This window comes from Pelodiscus sinensis, chromosome 18, assembly GCF_052426305.1.
Source record: "Pelodiscus sinensis isolate ZL-2025 chromosome 18, ASM5242630v1, whole genome shotgun sequence".
In the NCBI taxonomy this organism is placed as follows: Eukaryota; Metazoa; Chordata; order Testudines; family Trionychidae; genus Pelodiscus; species Pelodiscus sinensis.
Genome location: NC_143069.1, coordinates 31,066,227 through 31,088,982, shown reverse-complemented (window position 1 = coordinate 31,088,982; position 22,756 = coordinate 31,066,227). Strand labels below are relative to the sequence as shown.

At 60.1% G+C, this 22,756-nt stretch overlaps 3 protein-coding genes across 4 annotated transcripts in view; 1 reads left to right on the top strand and 2 right to left on the bottom strand.

Annotated features, from left to right (window-relative positions):
- The window catches only part of LOC112545992 (immunoglobulin superfamily member 1-like), a 59,957-nt gene extending 55,266 nt beyond the window's left edge, over positions 1-4,691 (top strand). Inside the window, exons 32-36 of the mRNA XM_089770440.1 lie at positions 483-773; positions 1,815-2,105; positions 3,196-3,261; positions 4,023-4,162; positions 4,257-4,691. Of these exons, the coding sequence (XP_089626566.1) occupies positions 483-773; positions 1,815-2,105; positions 3,196-3,261; positions 4,023-4,162 (788 nt within the window). The 3' untranslated portion in view covers positions 4,257-4,691. The remainder of the gene's footprint in view (positions 1-482; positions 774-1,814; positions 2,106-3,195; positions 3,262-4,022; positions 4,163-4,256) is intronic.
- Positions 4,692-4,709: 18 nt separating this feature from the next.
- Positions 4,710-13,506, bottom strand: LOC142823840 (sulfotransferase 2B1-like). 2 transcript variants are annotated; one of them, XM_075915455.2, is made up of 7 exons: positions 13,411-13,506; positions 10,714-10,864; positions 8,276-8,484; positions 7,813-7,939; positions 6,520-6,614; positions 5,891-6,071; positions 4,710-5,048 (listed from the first exon to the last, which is right to left on the bottom strand). In XM_075915455.2, exons 2-7 carry the CDS (start codon positions 10,847-10,849, stop codon positions 4,936-4,938), a joined length of 861 nt encoding a protein of 286 aa, XP_075771570.2. In that variant the 5' UTR covers positions 10,850-10,864; positions 13,411-13,506; the 3' UTR covers positions 4,710-4,935. The 2 variants fall into 2 exon arrangements, with proteins under 2 accessions (XP_075771570.2, XP_075771569.2); XM_075915454.2 differs by having other exon boundaries at positions 13,369-13,503.
- A 1,174-nt stretch (positions 13,507-14,680) lies between these two features.
- LOC102445395 (sulfotransferase 2B1-like) lies at positions 14,681-20,819 on the bottom strand. Its single transcript, XM_089770349.1, has 6 exons — positions 19,373-20,819; positions 18,376-18,584; positions 17,893-18,019; positions 16,457-16,551; positions 15,832-16,012; positions 14,681-15,018 (listed from the first exon to the last, which is right to left on the bottom strand). Exons 1-6 carry the CDS (start codon positions 19,506-19,508, stop codon positions 14,906-14,908), a joined length of 861 nt encoding a protein of 286 aa, XP_089626475.1. The 5' UTR covers positions 19,509-20,819; the 3' UTR covers positions 14,681-14,905.
- Between the last annotated feature and the right edge of the window lie 1,937 nt (positions 20,820-22,756).

Below are 22,756 nucleotides of genomic sequence, written 5' to 3'. Positions count from 1 at the left end.
CTAGCCAGACCCAGCTGGGTCTGCCGGGCACCAGGGCCCCAGTTGCTGGGGGCTCCGGGTCTGTGCTGGTCCCTGTAACAACCAACCCGCTCCCCTCGTTCCACCAGTCACACCCAGGGACGCTAAGTGCCCCCCACATGCAACCTCCCCTTTCACGCCCTCCCCCGCTTTATCACATTTGCACACGCGTGTGTTGGGGTGAGTGATCCCGGGAGCCGCTTGCTCGCAGGAGCCAAACGTGGGGCAGGAACCCGCAGGGTAGATCCCAATTCGCCCCCTGGCTGCCCCGGGGGCAGGACAGGAGTGACCCTGGGGAGCTGGAGGAGTCAGGGGCTGGAAATCTCCTTTCCCGCGTGTCTCACCCCGGCTGTGGCCGCGGGGCCGGGCCTGCACCCAGGGCCGGGCGAGGGGGAACCCGCTGGGCCTAGATGGGCAGAGGGGGAAGCAGGCGGAACTTAATGCCGGTTTGTTTGTGCATCCAGAGGGGCTGTACCCCAAACCCTCCATCTCCGCCAGCCCCGGGGGGGTGATCCCCATGGGGGGAAACGTCACCATCCGGTGCTGGACTCAGCGCCTGGACATGAGGTTCCTGCTCTACAAGGACGGGGATGGGAACTATCAGACCTACACAGAACCTGCCGGCTCTGCGGCCGAATTCCCCATCGTCAGCGCCGGGCGGGAAGACGGTGGAAACTACACCTGTCTTTATGCCAACAGGACAGGACGAGCTGCCTACTCGGAGCTCAGCGACCCGGTGCAGATCATTGTAGCAGGTATGGGGCCCTTCCCAACCCCACGGCTCCCAGCCCCACCCCAAGCGGGCTCCGTGAGCTCTGGGCCCCACAGAGGGCATGCCTGGCCAAGGAGCAGGGATGGGGTCGGTGGGGGTTCCCCAGACATGAGCAGAGCCCCACTGTGCCAGGCACGGCATAAACGCCGAGACGGCCCTCCCCCAGAAAGCTCGGTAAGGAAAGTGATTCTGTGCCTCAGTTTCCCCCATGTAGAATGGGGATAAAGAATCCTGGCGGACAGCCTCGGGGGAGGGCGGGGGCTGGGAGGGTGACTCCCTTCCTGTGTGGGGCTCGGGCCCTGCTAGGGGGCCAGCTTTCTGTTTTGTGAAAACCGCACACTGAGTGCTAGACCCGCCCCCAATTCCCTGAGGCCCCTCCCTTGCCCCACCTCTTTCCTTTAAGGCCCCACCCCCTCCTCTTTCCCTGGCTGCTTTCTCCTCCACCCGTCCCTTGAGGTGGGGGGGCAAGTGGGGCAGGCAGGGGGAGGGAGAGCCGTGCTCGAGGGATGGGGGGAATTGGGCAGAGAGTGCCATGCTTGGGGCAGGGAGGAAAGGGGAAGCAGGGACAGCTGGCCTGGGGGAGGGGGAGGGGAAGGGGGAGGAGCCATGAGCCCCCCCCATTGCTAGGGGCACTGCTGCTGCCCCCTGCTGGCAGAGACCAGTCAGTGCAGGTGATCAGCGTGCTGGCTGGACTCTGCCGGGTTCTTGTCTCTCAGACGTTGGGGGCGAAAGCTGGAGGCCTGGTGGCCACCCTCAGCCCCACGGTGCCGGCCCTGGAGAGCAGCCCCTGCAGCTGGGACACGGTGAACGAGGCAGGGGCCTCCCACGGCACACGGGGATCCCAAGAATGAGGGAGCCGCGGCTCCGTGTCTATGGGGCTGGGACCCAGCTCGCAGGGCGGGATCCTGGGACTCGGGGGTCAGGGAGAGAATTTCTGCCAGGGGTCCTGGATCTGCCCGTGGCTGGGGCCGGCCGAGGTGGGCAGGGCCAGGCCTGGCTCTCACTGCCTGTCTCCTGCGCACAGATCCCAGCCTGCCCAGACCCTCCGCCTCTCTGAGCCCCACTGGGGTCACTGCCCCAGGGGCAGACGTCACCATCCGGTGCCAGGGGCCGGGCGGGGACGTGAGGTTCTTCGTGCACCAGGCTGGAGAGCTGACCCGGCCGCGCCCCATGGACCCTGCTGGGGACGGGGCCGAGTTCCACGTCTGCCCCGTGGGCCGGCAGCACGGAGGGAGCTACAGCTGCAGCTACCGGCCCCGGGCAGAGCCCTTCGTCTCCTCGCCGCCCAGCGACCCCGTGGGGCTGGTGGTAGCAGGTGAGGGGCCCGGCTTGACTTCCAGCCCCACCCCCAGCCGGATCTCCAGTGGGGCTCACCACTAACGTGATGCTCAGAGCCGGTGGCCCAGGACCGGCCTTAGTGTTTATGGGGCCCTAGGCAATACTATTGGATCGGTGGCTGTATGTCCGAGGGCCGCCAGGGGGCGAGTTTGTAGAGCTGTGATTTTATAACAGTGTTTCTTAAACTGCTCCGCGGCACAGCGGTGTGCCACGAGGCTGTTGGAGGTGTGCAGCGGAGAACAGCAGATTTCAAAAAGGCCGCCCTTAAAGGGACAGGTGGCTTTTTTTTTTTTTGCTCAATAACTTTCCCCCTGACCACCCCCCCCCTCGGTTTTTTTTTTGTTTTTGTTTTTTGGGGTTTTTTTGGTCTCCACAAAAATGCCTCATAAAAAAAAATTGTTTGGTGTTCCTCAGTCTTAAAAAGTTTAAGAAACACTGTTTTATAATCTTCAGCAACACCCGAATGAAACCCATTTTTAAACTTAACCCTGGCGACTAATGCAGTGAGTTCAGAAACCGACGGGCTAGAACCCGGCAGGACAGAAGTGCCTGTGAAGTGACTCTGTGGCCACCCTTTCACAGGTTCTGTGTTCACTAGCTCTTCTCCGGAGGACGCAGGGCCACAGAACAGGGATAGGAAGGTGCAGGAGGGTGGACACTTAAGACCCAGGGGTGCCCCAAATTTTCGGGTGCCCCAACACAGCTGCGTATTCTGCACCTGGGTGAGGATGGCCGTGTGGAAAGAGCAGGTGAGGGTACTCCCCACTTCCAGCCCCACACCCAGATACGACCCACAGAGCCAGGTTCTATTCCAAGCCCTGGGCCCTGAAGAGGAGATGCCCAGTTGGGGAGCAGGGACAGCATTACTGGGGGGTTCTCCAGCCGGGGGGGAGCAGTGAGCACTGGAAAGTTGGGACTGAGGGGGATCCCGGCCCCTAGATGGCTGTCCCCACTGTGGGGCTGCACTGAGGACCCAGAGCCCAGGTTGGGGGAGGGGTGCAATCACCTAGTTGCTATTTCAGCCTCCTCTCCGCATCCCCTGATGGATGCTGGTTCTATTCCTGCAGAGGGAACCGACCCAACATGGCCCAGAGCAATGCCAGCTCCCATCTGCCCAATCAACAAGAGACCAGGTACCAGGGCTGGGGGGAATCACCATCAAACCAGCCCTCGGAGGCTCATGCTGCCCTCAGGGTTCGGGGCTGGTTGAGTGGGTGGGAGTGCATGGGCCCAGACGCTATGGGGAGGGGCTGCCACGTTCCTACCTCATCTCCCCCACCACCACCTGTTCTGTACGTTGCTGCCTGGGGGATCCCCCAAGAGGGGCAGAAAGGGGGGGGCCTGGCTCGGGGGTTGGGACAAGTTGGGTGCTGGGTCCTGGGGCGGGAGTCCCATGATCCAGGTGTTCCCCGGAACTCCCAGTTGCTTCTGGAGCCCGTGGTGCTGATCAGGTGCTGGCAGGCTGCCTCTGCAGCTCCCATTGGCTGGGAACCTCAGCCAGTAGGAGCAGTGGGGTGGTGCCCATGGGTGGAGCCAGAGCTGCCTGGCCGCCTAAGAGCTTCCTGAGATCAGTGCCCCCCTCCAGTGCCCTGAGCCCCCTCCCACACGCTGAACCCCTCTGCCATTCCCAATCCCTCATGCCTGCCTCCATCGTGATGGTGGGGGAGGAGTGTGAGTGAAGGAGGGAGGGGGCGTGGCCTCAGAAAAGGGGCAGCACCAAGGGGCAGTTTCTCTACCTGGGCAACACCTTTGCTGGGGAAACTGAGGCTCCAGAGCTCTGAGGCCTGGGACACTCCTAGAGGGGGACATGGACATGGCCAGACCTGCCAGACAAGGATTTGGGGCACTGATCTCCCCATTCCAGACCGAGTGACTCCTCCCCCTTCCCCCGCAGCAGCAGCGCCAGCGCCCCTAGAGCACCTGGATTTAACCCACAGCAACATCGCCCGCCTGGCACTGGGCGCCGGGGTCCTGCTCGCCCTGGGGCTGATCCTGGCCAAGGCCTATTGCAGCCACCTGACGGGGGAGCCCTAGGTGAGGTAACCCTCCCCCCACCCCGTGCTCCCGGGAGAGGCTGGGCCCAGGGCGACAGGGGCCCCTCCAACCCACTGTCTCTCTGCGTCCCCAGGAGCCTGGATCCGTCCTTGCAGAGAAGAGAATCTCCCTGGGACGAGCTGCTGCCCCTCAGAGGGCTGAGACACTGGCACAAAACCCCCAGCCCCAAACGTCCCTGCCTCAGGGTATCTGCCCCTTGACCCCTCCCAGCCACACCCTGGAATCGGATCCCGGGCTCACAAACAGCAGTAGCCCTGTGGCAACAGCCAGACAAGCAGCCCCCGGAGAGTGTCAGGGTCCCACCAGCTGACCCAGCTGGGCTGGTCTCACTAGACCCCACTGCCCTCCCAGAGCCAGGGACGGAACCCAGGAGTCTGGGCTCCCAGCCCCCCTGCTCTAACCACTAGGCTCCACTCCCCTCCCAGAGAAGAGAACCCAGGAGTTCTGGCTTGCAGGTAGACGCATTAGGGGAGGCAGATGCTGACAGAGCATCCAGGCGTCCGGACTAGGGGGTTCAGGCGCGGTGTGGTGTAAACAGACCCCCCCAGAGGGGGCGGGTTTTAATTTGGGAGGCCCGGAAAAGCTGGAAGGAAAGAGCAGGCGGGGGCAGGGAGAGGGGCCGAATGAGGGGCGGAGGACAGGTCAGTAGCAGCTGAGGGGGAAGTACCGCAGGATACCACTAGGGGGAGCTCTGGCTCCATGCCCCCCCCCAGCTCTGTACAGCCCCGTGCACCCCGCCTGAGCTGGGGGGGTCACTCGTCCCAGGGGAAGGTCCCGGCCAGGTCCTGCATCCGCTCTCGGTAAGCCCGGCCAAAGCGCTCGCTCTGCGCCACGGTGAAATGGTTCTTCCAGTCGCCAACCACCCCTGCGAAGCAGAGACACGGGTGGGCCAGCGGTCCTGGCGCCAGGGGCTGGGACAGCGCAGAGCCCCTCCCCCACAGTGCCCCCTACTGGGGGAGCATTTCCACAGCAGCCGGGCCATGTGCCTACAGGGGGGATGAGGGTCCACAGTTCTGATGGGGGTGGCGGGGCAGGATGCCTGGGTTCTGCGCCAGCTCGGGGAGGGGAGTGGAGGCTAGTGGTTAGGGTGGGAAAGGGAGGCTGGGAGCCAGGATGACTCCCGGGGTCTTTCCCTGGTTCTGCAAAGGGAGTGAATGACCCCAGGTTGCCCTCTGGGATGCTGGGGTCAAAATCTGGCCCTGACCGCACGGCACTCAGGGGAGGCAGGTCTGGTCACCCCCCTCATCTGCTCCTTCCGCAGCCCCCCCACCTCTCCGACGGGCGCCATCTATCCCCGTTCTCCGGCTACACCCCACAGGCCCACCCTGGCTGCCAGCACCCAGCCACTGTCTCTGGCGTGGGGCCCACCTGCCCCTCCCCAGAACCCGGTCGGCACCTGTTCACCCCCCTCATTAAGGGGCAGCGCCCTATTTCTACTCGCTGTAGAGCCGCCTTCCGCTACGAAGCATGTCGGGGGGGGGGGGAGAAAGGATTCCACCAGGCTTGGTTCCTCCTGCCTGCCCCCTACAGTGGGCACAGGTTGGTGGGAGGGGCTGGCAGGGGGGTCACGTTGCCAGGGACGCCTCGCAGCCCTGTCTGGGGTAGTGCAGCATGGCTAGAGCCAGACCCCCGGGGTTGGGCGGGGCCATGTGAGAGGGGTGCAGGGAGCGGGCACAGGACGGGCACCGGGACCCCGCCTCTGCCCACCTTTCCTGAGGAAGCTGCCCTTGGTTTTGTCCATGATGTTATCAGGCATCAGGCTGTAGTTGGCCATGGGGTTGTCCCGCATGGCCTGGAAGGAGGCGTTCTGCACCACGGAGGCCAGGGCGGCGTCGGATAAATCCTTGCCCAGGAAGCGGCAGATCCGCCCCACGCTGCCCTGCAGGTCCTGTGCAAGGCGGAGAAAGGGGGCAGGGTGGCCGCGTGCCCTGGTGAGGGGGGCACCCTGCTGCTCCCCACCAGCCCAAAATCTCCTTTCTCCCCCCAACTTCCCCTTCCCAGACCCCTTCCTTCTGTGCCCACCGCACCGTTCCCCACTCTGCTGGGACCCCCTCCTCAGACTCCTCCAGTCTACCTCCCGTGCCCTTCCCCAGAGCCCTCTTTTGTCCCCCCCAGTTCTCTTACACAGACCCCTTCCTTTTGCCCCCTTTTCCCACTCTGCTGGGATTCCCACCCCAGATCTCTTCCTTCTGCCTCCCAGATGCCCTCACTGCCGTCCCTTCACTTTGCAGCCCCTTTCTCCTCCATCCAGCCCAGGCGGCCCCCCCCATCCTGGAACATCCTCGACCATACCCCCCCCCACCCCACCTCTTGGTCCCCTCCCCCTCCTGCCCCACCTCCTGCAGCTCCTCGTAGCTGATGCAGAAGAAGTTCTCGCGGCCCCGCAGCCCCAGCCAGCCCTTGACGTGGTCGAACCAGGAGCCGTACAGAACTGGAAATGCAAAGGGGGGGGGGGTGTCACCCTGGGGAACTGCCCCACAGATCGGGGGAGGGGGGCTCCTACCCCAGCTAGTAGCCATAGAGAGGATCCAGTAGCTGTAGGTGGGATTTGGGAGCAGGGAGGGGCAATGCAGGCAGAACCTGGCCCTGCCCCGGGTGTGACTCCGGATTGAGCCTGGGGGAGCCGAGGTCCGAATGAGACCCTGTCTCCACGGCAACGAAGGGACGCTCCAGATCGGCTCGACCCCAGAGGAGCTGAGAGATGTACTGGGGTCGTAGCCTGGCTGGAGAGCAGACTGGGGACAGGGTGAAGGCACCCAAACTACAGCTCCCATGATGCACCGCAGCAGCAGGGCACCCGAGATAGACTGCAGTGCCTCATGGGAGTGCCTGACCACAGTGCACCATGAACTGTTGTTCCCCTGATTCACTTACCTCTCTCCCCCAAGCTGCCTGGCCAGATTACAGCTCCCATGATACACCACTGGGTTGCAGTGCACCCTGGGAGACGTAGTCCAGCGGGAGAGTTTCAGCCCATTGGGGAGACTAGGAAGGTGAGGTTGCTGTCCCCACAAGGCACTGCACCAGTCGGGTGGGTGGAGGAGGCTGGAATGCAGTGTATTATGGGAGCGCTTGTCCATGATGCAGCATGGGAAATGTAGTCCGGACACAGAAGGGACAAGGGACAGGGTGTGGCATTGTGTTTCCAAATAGAGATTTTTCCTGAGGGTTGGTTTTGATCCCCAAAAAATCTAATTTTTCCATCAGAAGCAGAAACTTTCTGCATAAAAATGTGCTCCCCTCCCCCCCAACGCTATGGAAAAAACTATTTTACACAGGGACCCAAAACAACCCGGAGGGGACGGAAGGGGAGGACCCACCCTGGGCAGGTGGGCAGGGATGGGGGGTAGGCTCACAAAGTGTTTAAAGTTGCTCTGAAGAAGATGGGGGAGGCCCATCCCCCGTCCAGCAATAAATTCTGCCACCTACCCCCAAATATACGAGATCCTCCCAACGCCTTTTTAATTCTGCCCCATACCACTCTCCACATCAGCTCTGCCCCTCCCCCTGTCCTCCTGCCTCTCTGGAGGTTCCTTCCCCGCTTCCCAGGCTGGCACGAGCAGAGGCTCCTTGCCCCACAGACAGGACTGGGGGTGAGGGCTCCCCCTGCAACCCCACACACCACTCACCCTCCCCTTGCAGGAAGGCACCCAGTAGCTCCTCCAGGGACTCTGGCTCTTCCAGGAAGCTCATCAGCTTGGAGAAATGATAGAGGGAAACCAGCAGGTCCTTGGGGTTACGGATGGTGTAGATGACCTGCAAGAAGGCGCATAAGCAATGCTTGTCCTGGGGGGCTGGCAGCCAGGACCCCTCAACTGTCCCTGGTGGGGGGTGGACGTAATTGTGAGGAAGCAGGTTGTAGATGAGGGTTCCTTGCTCTAACTGCTAGACCCCACTCCTCCCCCTCAGCTGGGTGAGAACCCAGGACACCTAGCACCCCTTGTGCTAACTACTAGGCCATTGTGCCATGAGCAGAACCGCTGCCCTTAGGATGGAGCGAGACCCCCTGAGCCTTCTCCCACAACCGGGTAAGGGAGCTACCACTTGGGATCCCGGAATGGGGGGCCAGGGAGCCCCTCACGCCCATTTCACCTTGGCTTTGGAGCCCCAGAAGGATTTGGGAAAGAGCTGGATGGGCAGGTGGGAGCTGATGAGGCGGGGGGGCTTTGCAGCCTTCAGCTTCTCCAGGGTACCAGAGGCCTCGAGCCAGGGAGACCGATCCCAGATGGGCACACTGCGGCACCAGGACGGGTCCCCCTGCTGCCAGATGAGGCTCAGGATCTCCAGCATCCAGTTGGAACCTAGGATGGGAGCAAAAAACAGGTGCAGCCTGCTCCCCTCCCACAGCCGGAGAGAGACCTAGCCCCACCCTGCTCTAACCACTAGACCCCACTCACCTCCCACAGCCAGGAAGAAAACCCAGGTGTCCTGGCTCCCAGCCTCACCCTGCTCTAACCACTAAACCCCACTCCCCTTCCAGAGACAGTGAGAGAATCCAGGAGTCCTGGCTCCCAGCCCCACCCTGCTCTAACCACCAGGCTCAACTCCCTGTTGCATAAAAACACCTCCTCCTGAGCTCACTAGATTTATATACATGGATTTTCTAAAGCTACACCAAACTGTAAGGTCTAAGGCAGTGGTCCCCAATCTTTTGGGGCTGCTGGGTGCCCGGGGGCGGGGCTACTCACGTGCCGGGCACCCGGGGGCGGGGACACACATGAACCCGGGGGTGGAGCCGTGCACATGCCTGGGGGCAGAGCCACCCGTACGGCACGCCCCTGGTGCTGGTGCCACCCATGCGCTGCACTCCCGGGGCCAGCGCTGGTGCCGCTCCTGTGCCTCGTGCCCAGGGGTGGGGCTGCCCATACGCTGTGCACTGGGACCGGAACAGCCCATGCACCGTACGCCCGGGGGCGGGGCAGCCACCGCCCAGGTGCTGCATGCCTGGAGCCGGTGCCACCCCTGTGCTGCACGCCCGGGGCCAACACTGCCCATGTGCTGCGCTTCCGGGGCTGGCAAAGCCCTTGCACTGCGCACCTGGGGGCAAGGCCACCAAAACGCTGTGCACCCGGGGGCGGGGCCGCCCATACACCGTGTGCCCCAGGGGCCGGCACCACCCATGTGCCGTGCGCCTGGGGGTGGGTCTGGCCCGTTCGCTTGGTGGGCGCACAGAAATGGCCCGGTGGGTGTCATGGCACCCGCGGGCACCGCGGCGCCCACGGGCACCACATTTCGGACCCCTGGTCTAAGGTTTTAAACTGCAACTTATTGTGATCTTTGTCAATCTTTGTAATCTGTGTAACTCTCAAGTTTACTGTAAACTGCAACTTTGTAATCTTTGTAACACGCAGCCACTTTGCTCGTAACTTTCCCTAAAGTGCGTTCTCCCCTGAGTGAATGGAGAGTGTGAGTGTGTGTCTGAAGAAGGCTTGGAACAATGGACCACATGGCAATGAGTCATCAAAGTCTGGGCATGCTCACTGCTGGATAAAGGGAAGTCTGGGCATGCTCCCTGATGACAAGGTGAATGACTCACAGGAGCCATTCAGACACTATATAAAGAGAAGCTCCTCTCCAGTGTCTCTCACCTGATCAGCTTCCCCAGCCATGATGAGCACACGGACCCTCCAGGATCCACATGCCTTGGCTCCTTCTGCAAGCCATATGTCTGTGTAAGTGTGTGAGGGCAGGAATGAAGGGGTGTGAATGAATGGAAGGGTGTGTGCTTGCTTGCTTGTCTGTATGTGTGTGTGTGAGAGACAGAGAGTTTTATCTTCTTTAGCTTAAACCTTTGGTGGCTGCTTTCTCCTCTTTAGTTTTACCTAGCAGCAGTAAACCCGTACTAGTGTAACCCTGGTGGTCTCCAGTGAGAATATATTTGGGGTAACACTCCCCTCCCAGAGACAGGGAGAAAACCCAGGCGTCCTAGCGCCTAGGCCCCATCCTGCTCTAGCCACTAGCCTGCACTCCCCTCAGAACCAAGGACAGAATCCAGGAGTCTTGGCACCCAGCCACGTCCTAATCTAAGCACTAGAATAGGGGTGGGGAACCTGTTTTGGGTCAGGGCCACAGGCTCACAGAAAAATCAGTCAGGGACTGCAAACAAGTGAGAAACAAACATACAAAACCAACCAACCCATCCATCCATCCATCACCAGGAACCCCGAGCCTCTGGGGATGGAACCAGGCAAGCCAGGGGCTGCATCTGGCTCCCAGACCTCATGTTTCCACCACTGCACTCGACCCTGCTGCCCTTCCACAGCTGGGGAGAGAACCCAGGAGTCCTGGCTCTGAGCTCCTCCTGCTCTAACCACTAGACCCTGCTCCCCTCCCAGAGCCAGGCAGAGAAACTGCAAGGCCCCTGGGTTTTTGCTGTACATGTGAGACACCCCCCAGGCTGTGGTATGGGGTTGGGTTGAGGGGATTAGATCAGGGCAGGACTGGGATGCAGGGCTCCCGAATTCACTCCCCAGCTCTGGGAGGGAAGCGGGGCCTAGTGGGTGGAGCCGTGGGGCGGGGAGGGTCCCTACCTGACTTGGGGTAGGTAACACTAAAGATGTCGTCGTCCAGCACCTGGAAGTGGTTCCCTACGAAGTCGACGGTCTCAGATTGGTAGAACTCTGCGGGGAACGGGATCCCCTTGTAGGAGAAGCTGTGTCTGAGCATCTCGGCTGTGGCTCCCTGTGGGCGGGCAGAGGGTCTGGCTTAACGGCGCCGCATTGCCTGGGGGCACGGCCTGCCCATGCAGTCAGGTGCCGTATCCCAGGGCAGGGGGCACGTGGAGCCCACTTCCCGTCCCAGGGCTGAGGACAGAGCCCAGGCGTCCTGCTTCCCAGCTCCCGCCCCCCACTCCCCAGCTCTAACCACTGGGCCTCACTCCTCTTCTAGTCAGGGATAGAACCCAGGCATCCTGGCCCCTCTCTTCCACCTGGGACTGTCCTGGGTACCACCTGGGGCTGTTGAGTCCTGGGCCCCCTGCATTTCCCCAGGACCCCAAGAGAACTTAGCCCATTCCCTGCCCCCTTGTGCCAGCCAGTCCCTGCCCTGGGGCAAGATGGGGGCTGGCGGACCCTAGAGGGGAGATATCCAGGGCCCCATTCCCTGCCCCCCTGTGCCAGCCATGGGGCTGGATGCAGGCTGGTGCTGATGATGGATTGGACTGCCTGGCTCTGGCTCCTGGCCTGATCCCACGGGCGATGGAGGGGGGTTCAGAGTGCAGCCGGCAGGCGTGTTAGAGCATAATTGAGTAGTCACGTCACCGATACACGACTATCCCACAGGCCCAAGGGGCGGGAGCGGCAGCCGGTGCAGTCTAGCCCCCTGTCTCCCCCTCTCTAGCAGAAGCAGCTGCCGGTCCACAAGGGGAGCCGGTTTCTAAACTGGCTCCCCGCACAGACCAGCTCCCGCCTGCTGCCCTGCGCTGCTTTTAAGCTGACTCCCCCCAGCACTGGTTCCTGCCTCCTCCCACCCCACTGTCTCTAGAGGAGGCAGCAAGGGGAGGGAGGCAGATCTGAGGAGCCAGCACATCCGGGGAGCCTGCTTGAAAACCGGCTCCCTGCACGTGTCGGGAACCCAGTGCGGGGGCGGCGGAAGAGGTGGATCTGGTCCTCACAAAGAGCCAGCTTTTAAGCCAGCTCACAAGCACCGGCTCCCACTCCCCACCCCCACATCCCGGCCCCAGCTGCCTCTGATGCAGAGGCAGCAAGGGGGAAGGGGAGTGCGTGTAGTCGACAAGATTAACCCATCAGCCCAGGCTCATCAGTTCATCGTGTAGTCGCTGACATCCCTAGCAGCCAGGTGCCTGCCTCCCGGCCGGGGAGTTCAATTCTCGAGGTGAGGCTATACCATGAGGAGGTTTCAGAGGGGTCCCAAAAAAACGTATCTGCTCTGCTGTAAAAAAATTCAGCAGAGCAGACACGTTTCTTGGCAGAACCATTGTGGATGTTGTTTGACACCTGTTCTGGGCCTCAAATTGGCCTCTGCCGTCCAGCTCTGCGGTTTCTCTCTGCGGTTTGGTTTGGAAGCTTTTCTGGGTGAGCAGGGCAACTTGCAAGTGTGTGGCCCAAGGGGAGTTTGCAGTGACCCGGGCCAGGCAGAGTCGTCCAGAGCCGTGTTTCTCAACCTTTCTTTTTTAGAAAGTACCCCTTTAAAAAACAGGATAAGTACCCCCAGTACCTACAGTTCTCACACACCCAACTTTTTATTCTACCATTGCAACACATTTGTGTAAACGTTCTCCTAGCCGGGCGGGCGATGACATTTTTGGATGGAAAAAGCACAAAAACAATGAAGAGCTGTCAGCCTTAAACAAACATTCTGTTTTCTCCAATTTTCAGTTGTGGCGACGCACATCCCCCCTTCCCTCCCGCCCCCGCCCCAGATGTCTCTAGAGTACCCCGGCTCCCCAGGGAATCCCTCCTTTAGGGCTGGCGGCTTTTCCCCAGGAGCAGCCAAGCCATTCGGAGATAAAAGGGATCCTCTCCAAAAGGACTTTATCCCTTAGCAAAGAACACGGTGGACTTTTCTCCTGGCAGGGTGTCTTCCACTCAGGATGAGAGCGAGAGCAAAGTAATTTGTTCTTTGCACAGCACCCGGCCGGTTCACCGCAACTTTCCCCGAGACAGGTGGACGAGGGTCCCTCTTCGGTCCCGTTTCATCACAAATGGGACTAGCCCCTCCTAAAGCGGCGGTGGGGGCGGCAGACCCGGGTGGTTGGTTCCCCCTCCCGAGACCAGAGCAAACGGCTGCTCCGAATGAGGCACCTTTGCAGTCAGAGGTCCCGGTGCCGGGAGGAGTTTGGGATGGAGGGTTAGTCCTGGCTCCCCAAGGCTAATCGGGGGGGAGGGGGCCCTGAGCCTCGGGGGCCGGATCCAGGAAAGCTCTATCCTATCCCATCCTTGCTCTAAGCACACGTAGCACTTGTCCTTTACTGAGGGGTCGACCCTGGGTCAGTCGGCCTGCGAGCCGGTTAGTCCTTTCCCGCCGCATGCTCCCTTTTCATCCGCCGGCTAAAATGTCAAGCTGACAACATCGCAACCAGCCACCAGTGGGGCAGTTTCACACCCTCCCCTGGTTTTTCACACCCTCCCCAGTGTGGCCAGGTGTCTGGTAAATCTGGTATTTTCACCTCCTGTCTGGTAAAAAAATTCACAAAATAGTAGACACCTAAAAAGTTCAGCACTTACGGATTTTTTCCCGGTCTGGAGGCGAAAGCCCTGGGTGCTTACCAGGTTATGCAGGGGAACTGTCCGGCCCAGCGCAGGGAAACAAGATTGTGGGCGGCTGCCAGCAGCTTGTTTGGGCGAAAAAGCCTGAAAAGCATTTCTTAAAGGGGCCTCGCTGGGTTTTTTAATTTTTTTTTTTTTGGCTTAACTCTCAGGGTCCTTATTTTTGTGCTCAACAACTTGGTCTCCCCCCCTTTTTTTCTCAACAGAATATTTCCCCCCGGGGGATATCTTTTAGGGGGGGGCTGTCCTGTATTTTTAGTTAAACCATCTGGCACCCCTAACCCTCCCGGGCTGTGTGTCTCCTTGTGTCGCTATGGGGCTGCTGTAGGACCATAGAATCCGTTGTGCCTCACGGGGAGGGGATCTTTCCAGGGATTTCACCCCAGCCTGCCGTCGGAGAGCGTCGCTTCCCGCCCTGCCCGCCGTGGCGAGGGAAAGGGCAGCGCCTCTGTCTCTCCCACGCCCGCCTTCCAACTTTTCCCAGACCGCTCGCACGGCCTCGCTTGATGGGCCCTGTCCCAAACTCGACCGACACCCCCCCCCCCCTCATCAGCCTTTGCTCGTGCGGCTGGCGGGCCGGACCTGGGGGCGTCCTTGCCTCCTTTTCCGGTTTCTCTACATCCCCCCACAGAGCGGTGCCCGAAACTGGACACAGAACTCCCGCGGCCGTCTCGGGAGGGCTGCGCTCTCCCCGCCTGGGACCTGCAGGCAGAGGGGCAGCGAGGGGGGAGTAGGAGGGGACAGTTTCCCCTGGGTGCCACGCAAGGGGGGAGCCGGCCTGCGCTGCGGGGAGCAGGATGCAGGGTGCTGGGCTGAGCTTCGCTGCAGGAGGCATGCATCTGACGAAGTGGGTCTTTGCCCACGAAAGCTTATGCTCCAACACTTCAGTTAGTCTATAAGGTGCCACAGGACTCCTCGTCGCTTTTGCAGATTCAGACTAACACGGCTACCCCTCTGATGCAGGAGGAAGGAGATGCTAAGAACCCAGGGCTGGACTCAAGGGGAGGGGGAGAGGGTCCCATGACCTCCATGCGCAGTGTACCTTGTAAGGAGGGATGCGGATACGACTGAATTGTTTAAACAAATATGTTGCAATGGTAGAAAAAATTGCCTGTCTGCGACGCCTGGCTTCCGAGCGGCCCAAGGCTGAGCCGGCCGAAGGCGCCTCCACGTCCCCCCGTGTCTCAGCATCACCTTCCAGGTAGACGCATAGGGGGAGGCAGATGCTGACAGAGCATCCAGGCGTCCGGACTAAGGGGTTCAGGCACGGTGTGGTGTAAACAGACCCCCAGAGAGGGGAGGCTTTAATTTGGGAGGCCCAGAAAAGCAGGAAGGAAAGAGCAGGTGGGGGCAGAGAGAGGGGGCGAGTGTGTGGGGGGGGACAGGTCAGTAGCAGCTAAGGGGGAAGTACCGCAGACACCACTAGGGGGAGCTCTGGCTCCATGCCCCCCCCAGCTCTGTACAGCCCCGTGCACCCCGCCTGAGCTGGGGGGGGTCACTCGTCCCAGGGGAAGGTCCCGGCCAGGTCCTGCATCCGCTCTCGGTAAGCCCGGCCAAAGCGCTCGCTCTGCGCCACGGTGAAATGGTTCTTCCAGTCGCCAACCACCCCTGCGAAGCAGAGAGACGGGTGGGCCAGCGGTCCTGGCGCCGGGGGCTGGGACAGCGCAGAGCCCCTCCCCCACAGCGCCCCCTACTGGGGGAGCATTTCCACAGCAGCCGGGCCACGTCCCTACAGGTGGGATGAGGGTCCACAGTGCTGGCGGGGGTGGCGGGGCAGGATGCCTGGGTTCTGCGTCAGCTCGGGGCGGGGAGTGGAGGCTAGTGGTTAGAGTGGGGAAGAGGAGCTGGGAGCCAGGACGACTCCCGGGGTCTTTCCCTGGCTCTGCAAAGGGAGTGAATGACCCCAGGTTGCCCTCTGGGATGCTGGGGTCAGAATCTGGTCCTGACCCCACGGCACTCAGGGGAGGCAGGTCTGGTCGCCCCGTCATCTGCCCCTTCTGCAGCCCCCCCGCCCCTCCAACAGGCGCCATCTATCCCCGTTCTCCGGCTACACCCCGCAGGCCCACCCTGGCTGCCAGCACCCAGCCACTGTCTCTGGCGTGGGGCCTCGCCTGCCTCTCCCCAGAACCCGGTCGGTACCTGTTCACCCCCCTCGTTAAAGGGCAGCGCCCTATTTCTACTCGCTGTAGAGCCGCCTCCTGTTACGAAGCACGTGGCGGGGAGAGAAAGGATTCCACCGGGCTTGGTTCCTCCTGCCTGCCCCCTGCAGTGGGCACAGGTTGGTGAGAGGAGCTGACAGGGGCGGCAGATTGTAAGGGACGCCTTGCGGCCCTGTCTGGGCTGGTGCAGCCCGGCTGGGGGTGGCGGGGCGACTGCAGGGAGCGGGCACAGGACGGGCACCGGGACCCCGCCTCTGCCCACCTTTCCTGAGGAAGCTGCCCTTGGTTTTGTCCAGGATGTTGTCAGGCATCAGGCTGAAGTTGGCCATGGGGTTGTCCCGCATGGCCTGGAAGGAGGCGTTCTGCACCACGGAGGCCAGGGCGGTGTCGGATAAATCCTTGCCCACGAAGTGGCAGATGCGCTCCACGCTGCCCCGCAGGTCCTGTGCGAGGCGGAGACATGGGAGGAGGCCACGTGCCCTGGTGAGGGGGGCACCCGCCTGCCCCCACTGCCTTGCCCCAGCCCCAGCTGCTCCCCACTGGCCCAAAACCTCCCTTCTCCCCCCTACTTCCCCTCCTCAGACCCCTTCCTTCTCTGACCCCGCACACTTCCCCACTCTGCTGGGAATCTCTCCCCAGACCCCTTCCTTCTCCCCCAGTTTCCCTCCACAGAGTGTTTCCTTCTGCACCCCCAGTTTCCCTTCCCAGACTCCTCCAGTCTTCCCCCCAATACCCCTCCCCAGACCCTCTTTATTGCCCCCCTAGTTCCCTTACACAGACCCCTTCCTTCTGCCCCCCTTTTCCCACTCTGCTGGGATTCCCACCCCAGATCTCTCCTTCTGCCTCCCAGATGCTCTCACTACTGTCCCCTCCCCATCCTGCCCCACCTCCTGCAGCTCCTCGTAGCTGATGCAGAAGAAGTTCTCGCGGCCCCGCAGCCCCAGCCAGCCCTTGACGTGGTCGAACCAGGAGCCGAACAGAACTGGAAATGCAAAGGGGGGGTGTCACCCCGGGGAACTGCCCCACAGATCGGGGGAGGGGGGTTCCTACCCCAGCTAGTAGCCGTAGGGAGGATTCGGGAGCTTCACGCAGAACCTGGCCCTGCCCCGGGTGTGACTCCGGATTGAGCCTGGGGGAGCCGAGGTCCGAATCAGACCCTGTCCCCACTGCAACGAAGGGACGCTCCAGATCGGCTCGACCCCAGAGGAGCTGAGAGATGTACTGGGGTCGTAGCCTGGCTGGAGAGCAGACTGGGGACAGGGTGAAGGCACCCAAACTACAGCTCCCATGATGCACCGCAGCAGCCTGGCGCCAGAGATAGACTGCAGTGCCTCATGGGAGTGCCTGACCACAGTGCACCATCAACTATTGTTCCCCTGACTCACTTACCTCTCTCCCCCAAGCTGCCTGGCCAGATTACAGCTTCCATGATGCACCACTAGGTTGCAGTGCACCCTGGGAGATGTAGTCCAGCGGGAGAGTTTCAGCCCATTGAGGAGACAAGGAAGGTGAGGTTGCTGTTCCCGCAATACACTGCATTGGCTGGGTGGGGGAGGCTGGAATGCAGTGCATCATGGGAGCGCTTGTCCGTGATGCAGCATGGGAAATGTAGTCCAGTCAGAGAAGGGACTAGGGACAGCACGTGGCATTGTGTTTCCAAATAGAGATTTTTCTTGAGGGTTGGCTTTGACCAAAAAAAAAAAATCCAATTTTTCCATCACAAACAGAAACTTTCTGCATAAAAATGTGCTCCGCCCCCCCCCCCCCCCCCCACTTTTCCCTGCTATAGAAAATCTTTTTACACAGGGACCCAAAATAGGACCCCGGGAGGGGGGGAGGGGGTGCACACTGGGCAGGTGGGAAGGATGGGGGGTAGGTTCACAAAGTGGTTAAAGTTGGTTTGAAGAACATGGGGGAGGCCCATCTCCCGTCCAGCAATTAATTCTGCCACCAACCACCAAACATACCAGGTTACGTCTACACTAGCTCGTTAGTTCGAGCTAGATAGGGTTATTAGCGCAAGTGGAGTTACAAATGAAGCCCAGGATTTAAATATCCCAGCCTTCATGCGCATGTTCCCGGGCGCCACCATTTTTGAATCCCCCTTAGTTCAAACTCTGTGCCAGCAGCTACACACGGCCCAGAGTAGGTAGTTGGAATTAAAGATCCTAATTCGAACTACCAGTACACCGCACTTCTCCCTGTCCTCCTGCCTCTCCAGAGGTTCCTTCCCCCCTTCCCAGGCTGGCAGGAGCAGAGGCTCCTTGCCCCACAGACAGGACTGGGGGTGAGGGCTCCCCCTGCCACCCCACATACCACTCACCCTCCCCTTGCAGGAAGGCACCCAGTAGCTCCTCCAGGGACTCTGGCTCTTGCAGGAAGCTCATTAGCTTGGAGAAATGATAGAGGGAAACCAGCAGGTCCTTGGGGTTACGGACGGTGTAGATGACCTGCAAGAAGGTGCATAAGCAATGCTTGTCCTGGGGGGCTGGCAGCCAGGACCCCTCAACCTGTCCCTGGTGGGGGGTGGTCGCAATTGTGAGGAAGCAGGTTGTAGATGAGGGTCCCTTGCTCTAACCACTAAGCCACACTCCTCCCCCTCAGCTGAGTGAGAACCCAGGACATTTAGCGTCCCTTGTGTTAACTACTAGGCCATCGTGCCATAAGCAGAACCGCTGCCCTTAGGATCCTGCACAATGGGGAGGGTGGAGCGAGACCCCCTGAGCCTTCTCCCACAACCGGGTAAGGGAGCTACCATTTGGGATCCCGGAATAGGGGACCGGGGAGCCCCCCATGCCCATTGCACCTTGGCTTTGGAGCCCCAGAAGGATTTGGGAAAGAGCTGGATGGGCAGGTGGGAGCTGATGAGGCGGGGGGGCTTTGCAGCCTTCAGCTTCTCCATGTTCTCAGAGAGATCGAGCCAGGGGATCCGCTCCCAGATGGGCACACTGAGGCTCCAGGACGGGTCCCCCTGCTGCCAGATGAGGGTCAGGATCTCCTGCATCCAGTTGGAACCTAGGATGGGAGCAAAAAACAGGTGCAGCCTGCTCCCCTCCCACAGCCGGGGAGAGACCCAGCCCCACCCTGCTCTAACCACTAGACCCCACTCTCCTCCCAAAGCCAGGGAGAGAATTCAGGAGTCCTGGCTCTCAGCCCCACCCTGCTCTAGCCACTAGACCCCGCTCCCCTCCCAGAGAGAGAGAGAAAACCCAGGCATCCTAGCTTCTAGGTCCCATCCTGCTCTAGCCACTAGCCTGCACTCCCCTCAGAACCAAGGACAGAATCCAGGAGTCTTGGCACCCAGCCACGTCCTTATCTAACCACTAGAACAGGGGTGGGGAACCTTTTTTGGGTCAGAGCCACTGACTCACAGAAAAATCAGTCAGGGGCTGCAAACAAATGAGAAAAAACCAACCAACCAGTCACCAAGAGCCCTGAGCCTCTGGGGATGGAGCCAGGCAAGCCAGGGGCTGCATCTGGCCCCCAGACGTCATGTTCCCCACCTCTGCACTCAACCCTGCTGCCCTTCCACAGCTGGGGAGTGAACCCAGGAGTCCTGGCTCTGAGCTCCTCCTGCTCTAACCACTAGACCCTGCTCCCCTCCCAGAGCTAGGCAGGGAAACTGCAAGGCCCCTGGGTTTTTGCTGTACATGTGAGACACCCCCCCAGGCTGTGGCATGGGGTGGAGTTGAGGGGATTAGTTCAGGGCAGGACTGGGAAGCAGGGCTCCCGGATTCACTTCCGAACTCTGGGAGGGAAGCGGGGCCTAGTGGGTGGAGTCGTGGGGCGGGGAGGGTCCCTACCTGACTTGGGGTAGGTAACACTAAAGATGTCGTCGTCCAGCACCTGGAAGCGGTTCCCTACGAAGTCGATCGTCTCGGGGTCGTAGATCTCTGCAGAGAACGGGATCCCCTTGCAGGAGAAGCTGCGTCTGAGCATCTCGGCCGCGGCTCCCTGCGGGCGGGTGGAGAATCTGGCTTAACGGTGCCACATTGCCTGGGGGCACGGCCTGCCCATGCAGTCAGGTGCCATTCCTCAAGGCAGGGGGCACGTGGAGCCCACTTCCCGTCCCAGGGCTGGGGACAGAGCCCTACACTTAAGACAAAGGACACATCCGGGTACAATTTTTACCCCCTTCTGTGCCTCTCGACTCCAGCGGGTCAAGCCAGGGCCGGTCCCTCAATTCCTGGGAAAGACGAATACGAGGTGGAACCTTGGGAGCTCAAACACCTAACCCGACCAGCAGATAGATGGCAGATTGACAATCAGAGGAAATGTGCTGCTGGACTCATCTATATACCCCTGGGGGCCTGTATCCTCTTTCTTATCTAAGATGCCAAATTGTACTGGTCCGTTTCTGTGGCGCCAGTTCTTACAAGCAAGTTTCAAGCTAATTTACACTTGCAAGGGAGATAACTAAATTGTGAGGACTGGACTTTTTTTTTTTTTACTGGGCGAGAGATTCCTCCCCCCGCGGAGGCTGTGTGTTTGTATCAATATGGGTTTTAGTCAAGGGCACTCCTGGTAAGCAATTGGCATGTCTCTGTTTACAGCCATTCAGGGTCACACTGCACCCTGCATATCCAGGCAAGCAAAGATGGATGTTACAGGGGACTTCCTCTCTGACTACAGCATCCTGGCCCCTCTCTTCCACCTGGGACTGTCCTGGGTACAACCTGGGGCTGTTGAGTCCCAGGTTCCCTGCATTTCCCCAGGACCCCAAGAGAACTTAGCCCGAGAGGAGACATGCCGGGGACCCATTCTCTGCCCCCCAGTCTGCCCCTTCCCAGCCGATCCCCCCTCAATAAAATCTTCCCCATGGCCCCTTCTCCACCCGTTTCCCGACAAAGGGATCACGGTCACCCTCCCTCCTCTGCCCTTTGCTCCCGCTGCCTGGGAGCGGCAGGTCTGGTCACCCTGGTCCTCTCCCCTCTGCCCTGGGTGCGATTGCTGGCCTGCACCAGCAGGTTGCCAAGCTGGGGTGTGTCTCCTGATTGTCAGTCGCTGGGCCCCCAGTCTCCAGGCCATTGTCCGGGGCCCAGGCTGCTAGTCGAGGGCACGCCTGGCCCCGAGCCCCAACACACCCCCTCCCACACACCATCACCTTGCTACACACACAGCACACAGGGAAACTGAAGGACACGCTGCACTCCTGGAAACCATTAAGAAAATCCCCACTATTTTCACTTTGTCACAGGGGAAGACAGGGTGGGGTACCCCCAAAGGAGTGTGTGATGGGCAGGGTCAGGCTGAGTCCCTGTAACAAAGTGGGGATTTTATTCTCCTTGGGATGTGGCATGTGCTCTCTACTGTCCCACAGTCTGCACCATCAACCTGTGGAACTCCTTGCCAGAGGAGCGGAGTGTCCTGGAAAAACCCTGCCGCCTAGACATACCCTCAGATGCTGAGGAGAAAAAGAAAGACAGAAAAGAAAAAAAAAGAGGAAACCCCGAGATGGGAGGGCAACATCAGTGCTAATTAGATCAGTGTGGACGCGGCTCATCTCTTAAAGGAAACGACCTATTCTCATGGCAGAACCGTTCTGGATGTTGGTTGACACCTGTTCTGGGGCTCAAATTGGCCTCTGCCATCCAGCTCTGCGGTTTCTCTCTGCGGTTTGGTTTGGAAGCTTTTCTGGGTGAGCAGGGCAACTTGCAAGTGTGTGGCCCAAGGGGATTTTGCAGTGACCCGGGCCAGGCAGAGTCGTCCAGAGCCGTGTTTCTCAACCTTTCTTGTTTAGAAAGTACCCCTTTAAAAAACAGGATAAGTACCCCCAATACCTACAGTTCTCAGACACCCAACTTTTCTTTCTACCATTACAACACATTTGTTTAAACCGCTTACTCCCAAATAACAAAGCGCTGTAAACCTTAAACAAACATTCCGTTTTCTCCAGATTTCGGTTCTGGTGACGTACCCTTCCCCCCCCCCCCCCCCCCCCGCCCCCCAGACGTCTCTAGAGTCTCTAAGGGTACTCCGACCTCTGGTTGAGCAACACAAGGCCAGAGCGATTCACTCAATGCTCATCATAAAGGAACCAGGCTCCCCTGGGAATCCCTCCTTTTGGGATGGTGGCTTTTCCCCAGGAGCAGCCAAGCTAATCAGAGACAAAAGGGATCCTCTCCAAATGGACTTTATCTGTTAGCAAAGAACATGGCGGACTTTTCTCCTGGCACAGTGTCTTCCACACAGGACAAGAGCGAGCACAAAGGAATTTGTTCTTTGCGCAGCTCCCAGCTGAGTCACCACAACCCATCCAGTGACAGAAGGACGAGGGTCCCTCTTCGGTCCCGTTTCATCACAAATGGGACTCGCCCCTCCTAAAGTGGCGGTGGTGGTGGCAGACGTGGGTGGTTGGTTTCCCCTCCCAAGACCAGAGCAAACGGCTGCTCCGATCGAGGCACCTTTGCAGTCAGAGTTCCCGGGGCCGGGGAACCTTTTTTGGGTCGGGAACCCGGGACCCACGCAGGAATCAGGCTGCAAACAACCTCCCTCCGTTTTCACACCCTTCCCCGGTTTTCACACCCTCCCTATGGTTGCCAGGTGTCTGGAATTGCCCCAGACAATCAGGTATTTTCACCTCCTGTCTGGTAAAAAAATTCACAAAATAGTGGACACTGAAAATGTTCAGCACTTACAGATTTTTTCCCGATCTGGAGGCAAAATCCCTGGGTGCTTACCGGGTTACACAGGGGAACTGTCCGGCCCAGCGCATGGAGGCAACATGGTGGGCGGCTGCCAGCAGTTTGATTGGGCCAAAAAGCGTGAAAAGCATTTCTTAAAGGGGCCACCCTGGGTTTTGGGAGGGGGGGGTTGGGTTTAATAACTCTCAGGGTCCGTTGTTTTTGCTCAACAACATTTGTCTCCCCCTTTTTTTTCTCAACAGGATTCCCCCCCCCCCCCCGTGGGGGCAACCCTAACCCACCCCGGGTGTGTGTTTCCTTGCGTCGCTATGGGGCTGCCGTAGGACCATAGAATCCGTTGTGCCTCACAGGGAGGGAGTCTTTCTGGGGATTTCACCCCAGCCTGCTATCGGAGAGCTTCGCTTCCCACCCTGCCTGCCGTGGCAAGGGAGAGGGTCGCGCCTCCGTCTCTCCCACGCCCGCCTTCCAAGCTTTCCCAGGCCGCTCGCACGGCTGTAGGGATAACATCTTAAAGTATTAAAAATGATTCCCCCAAGTGGAAGT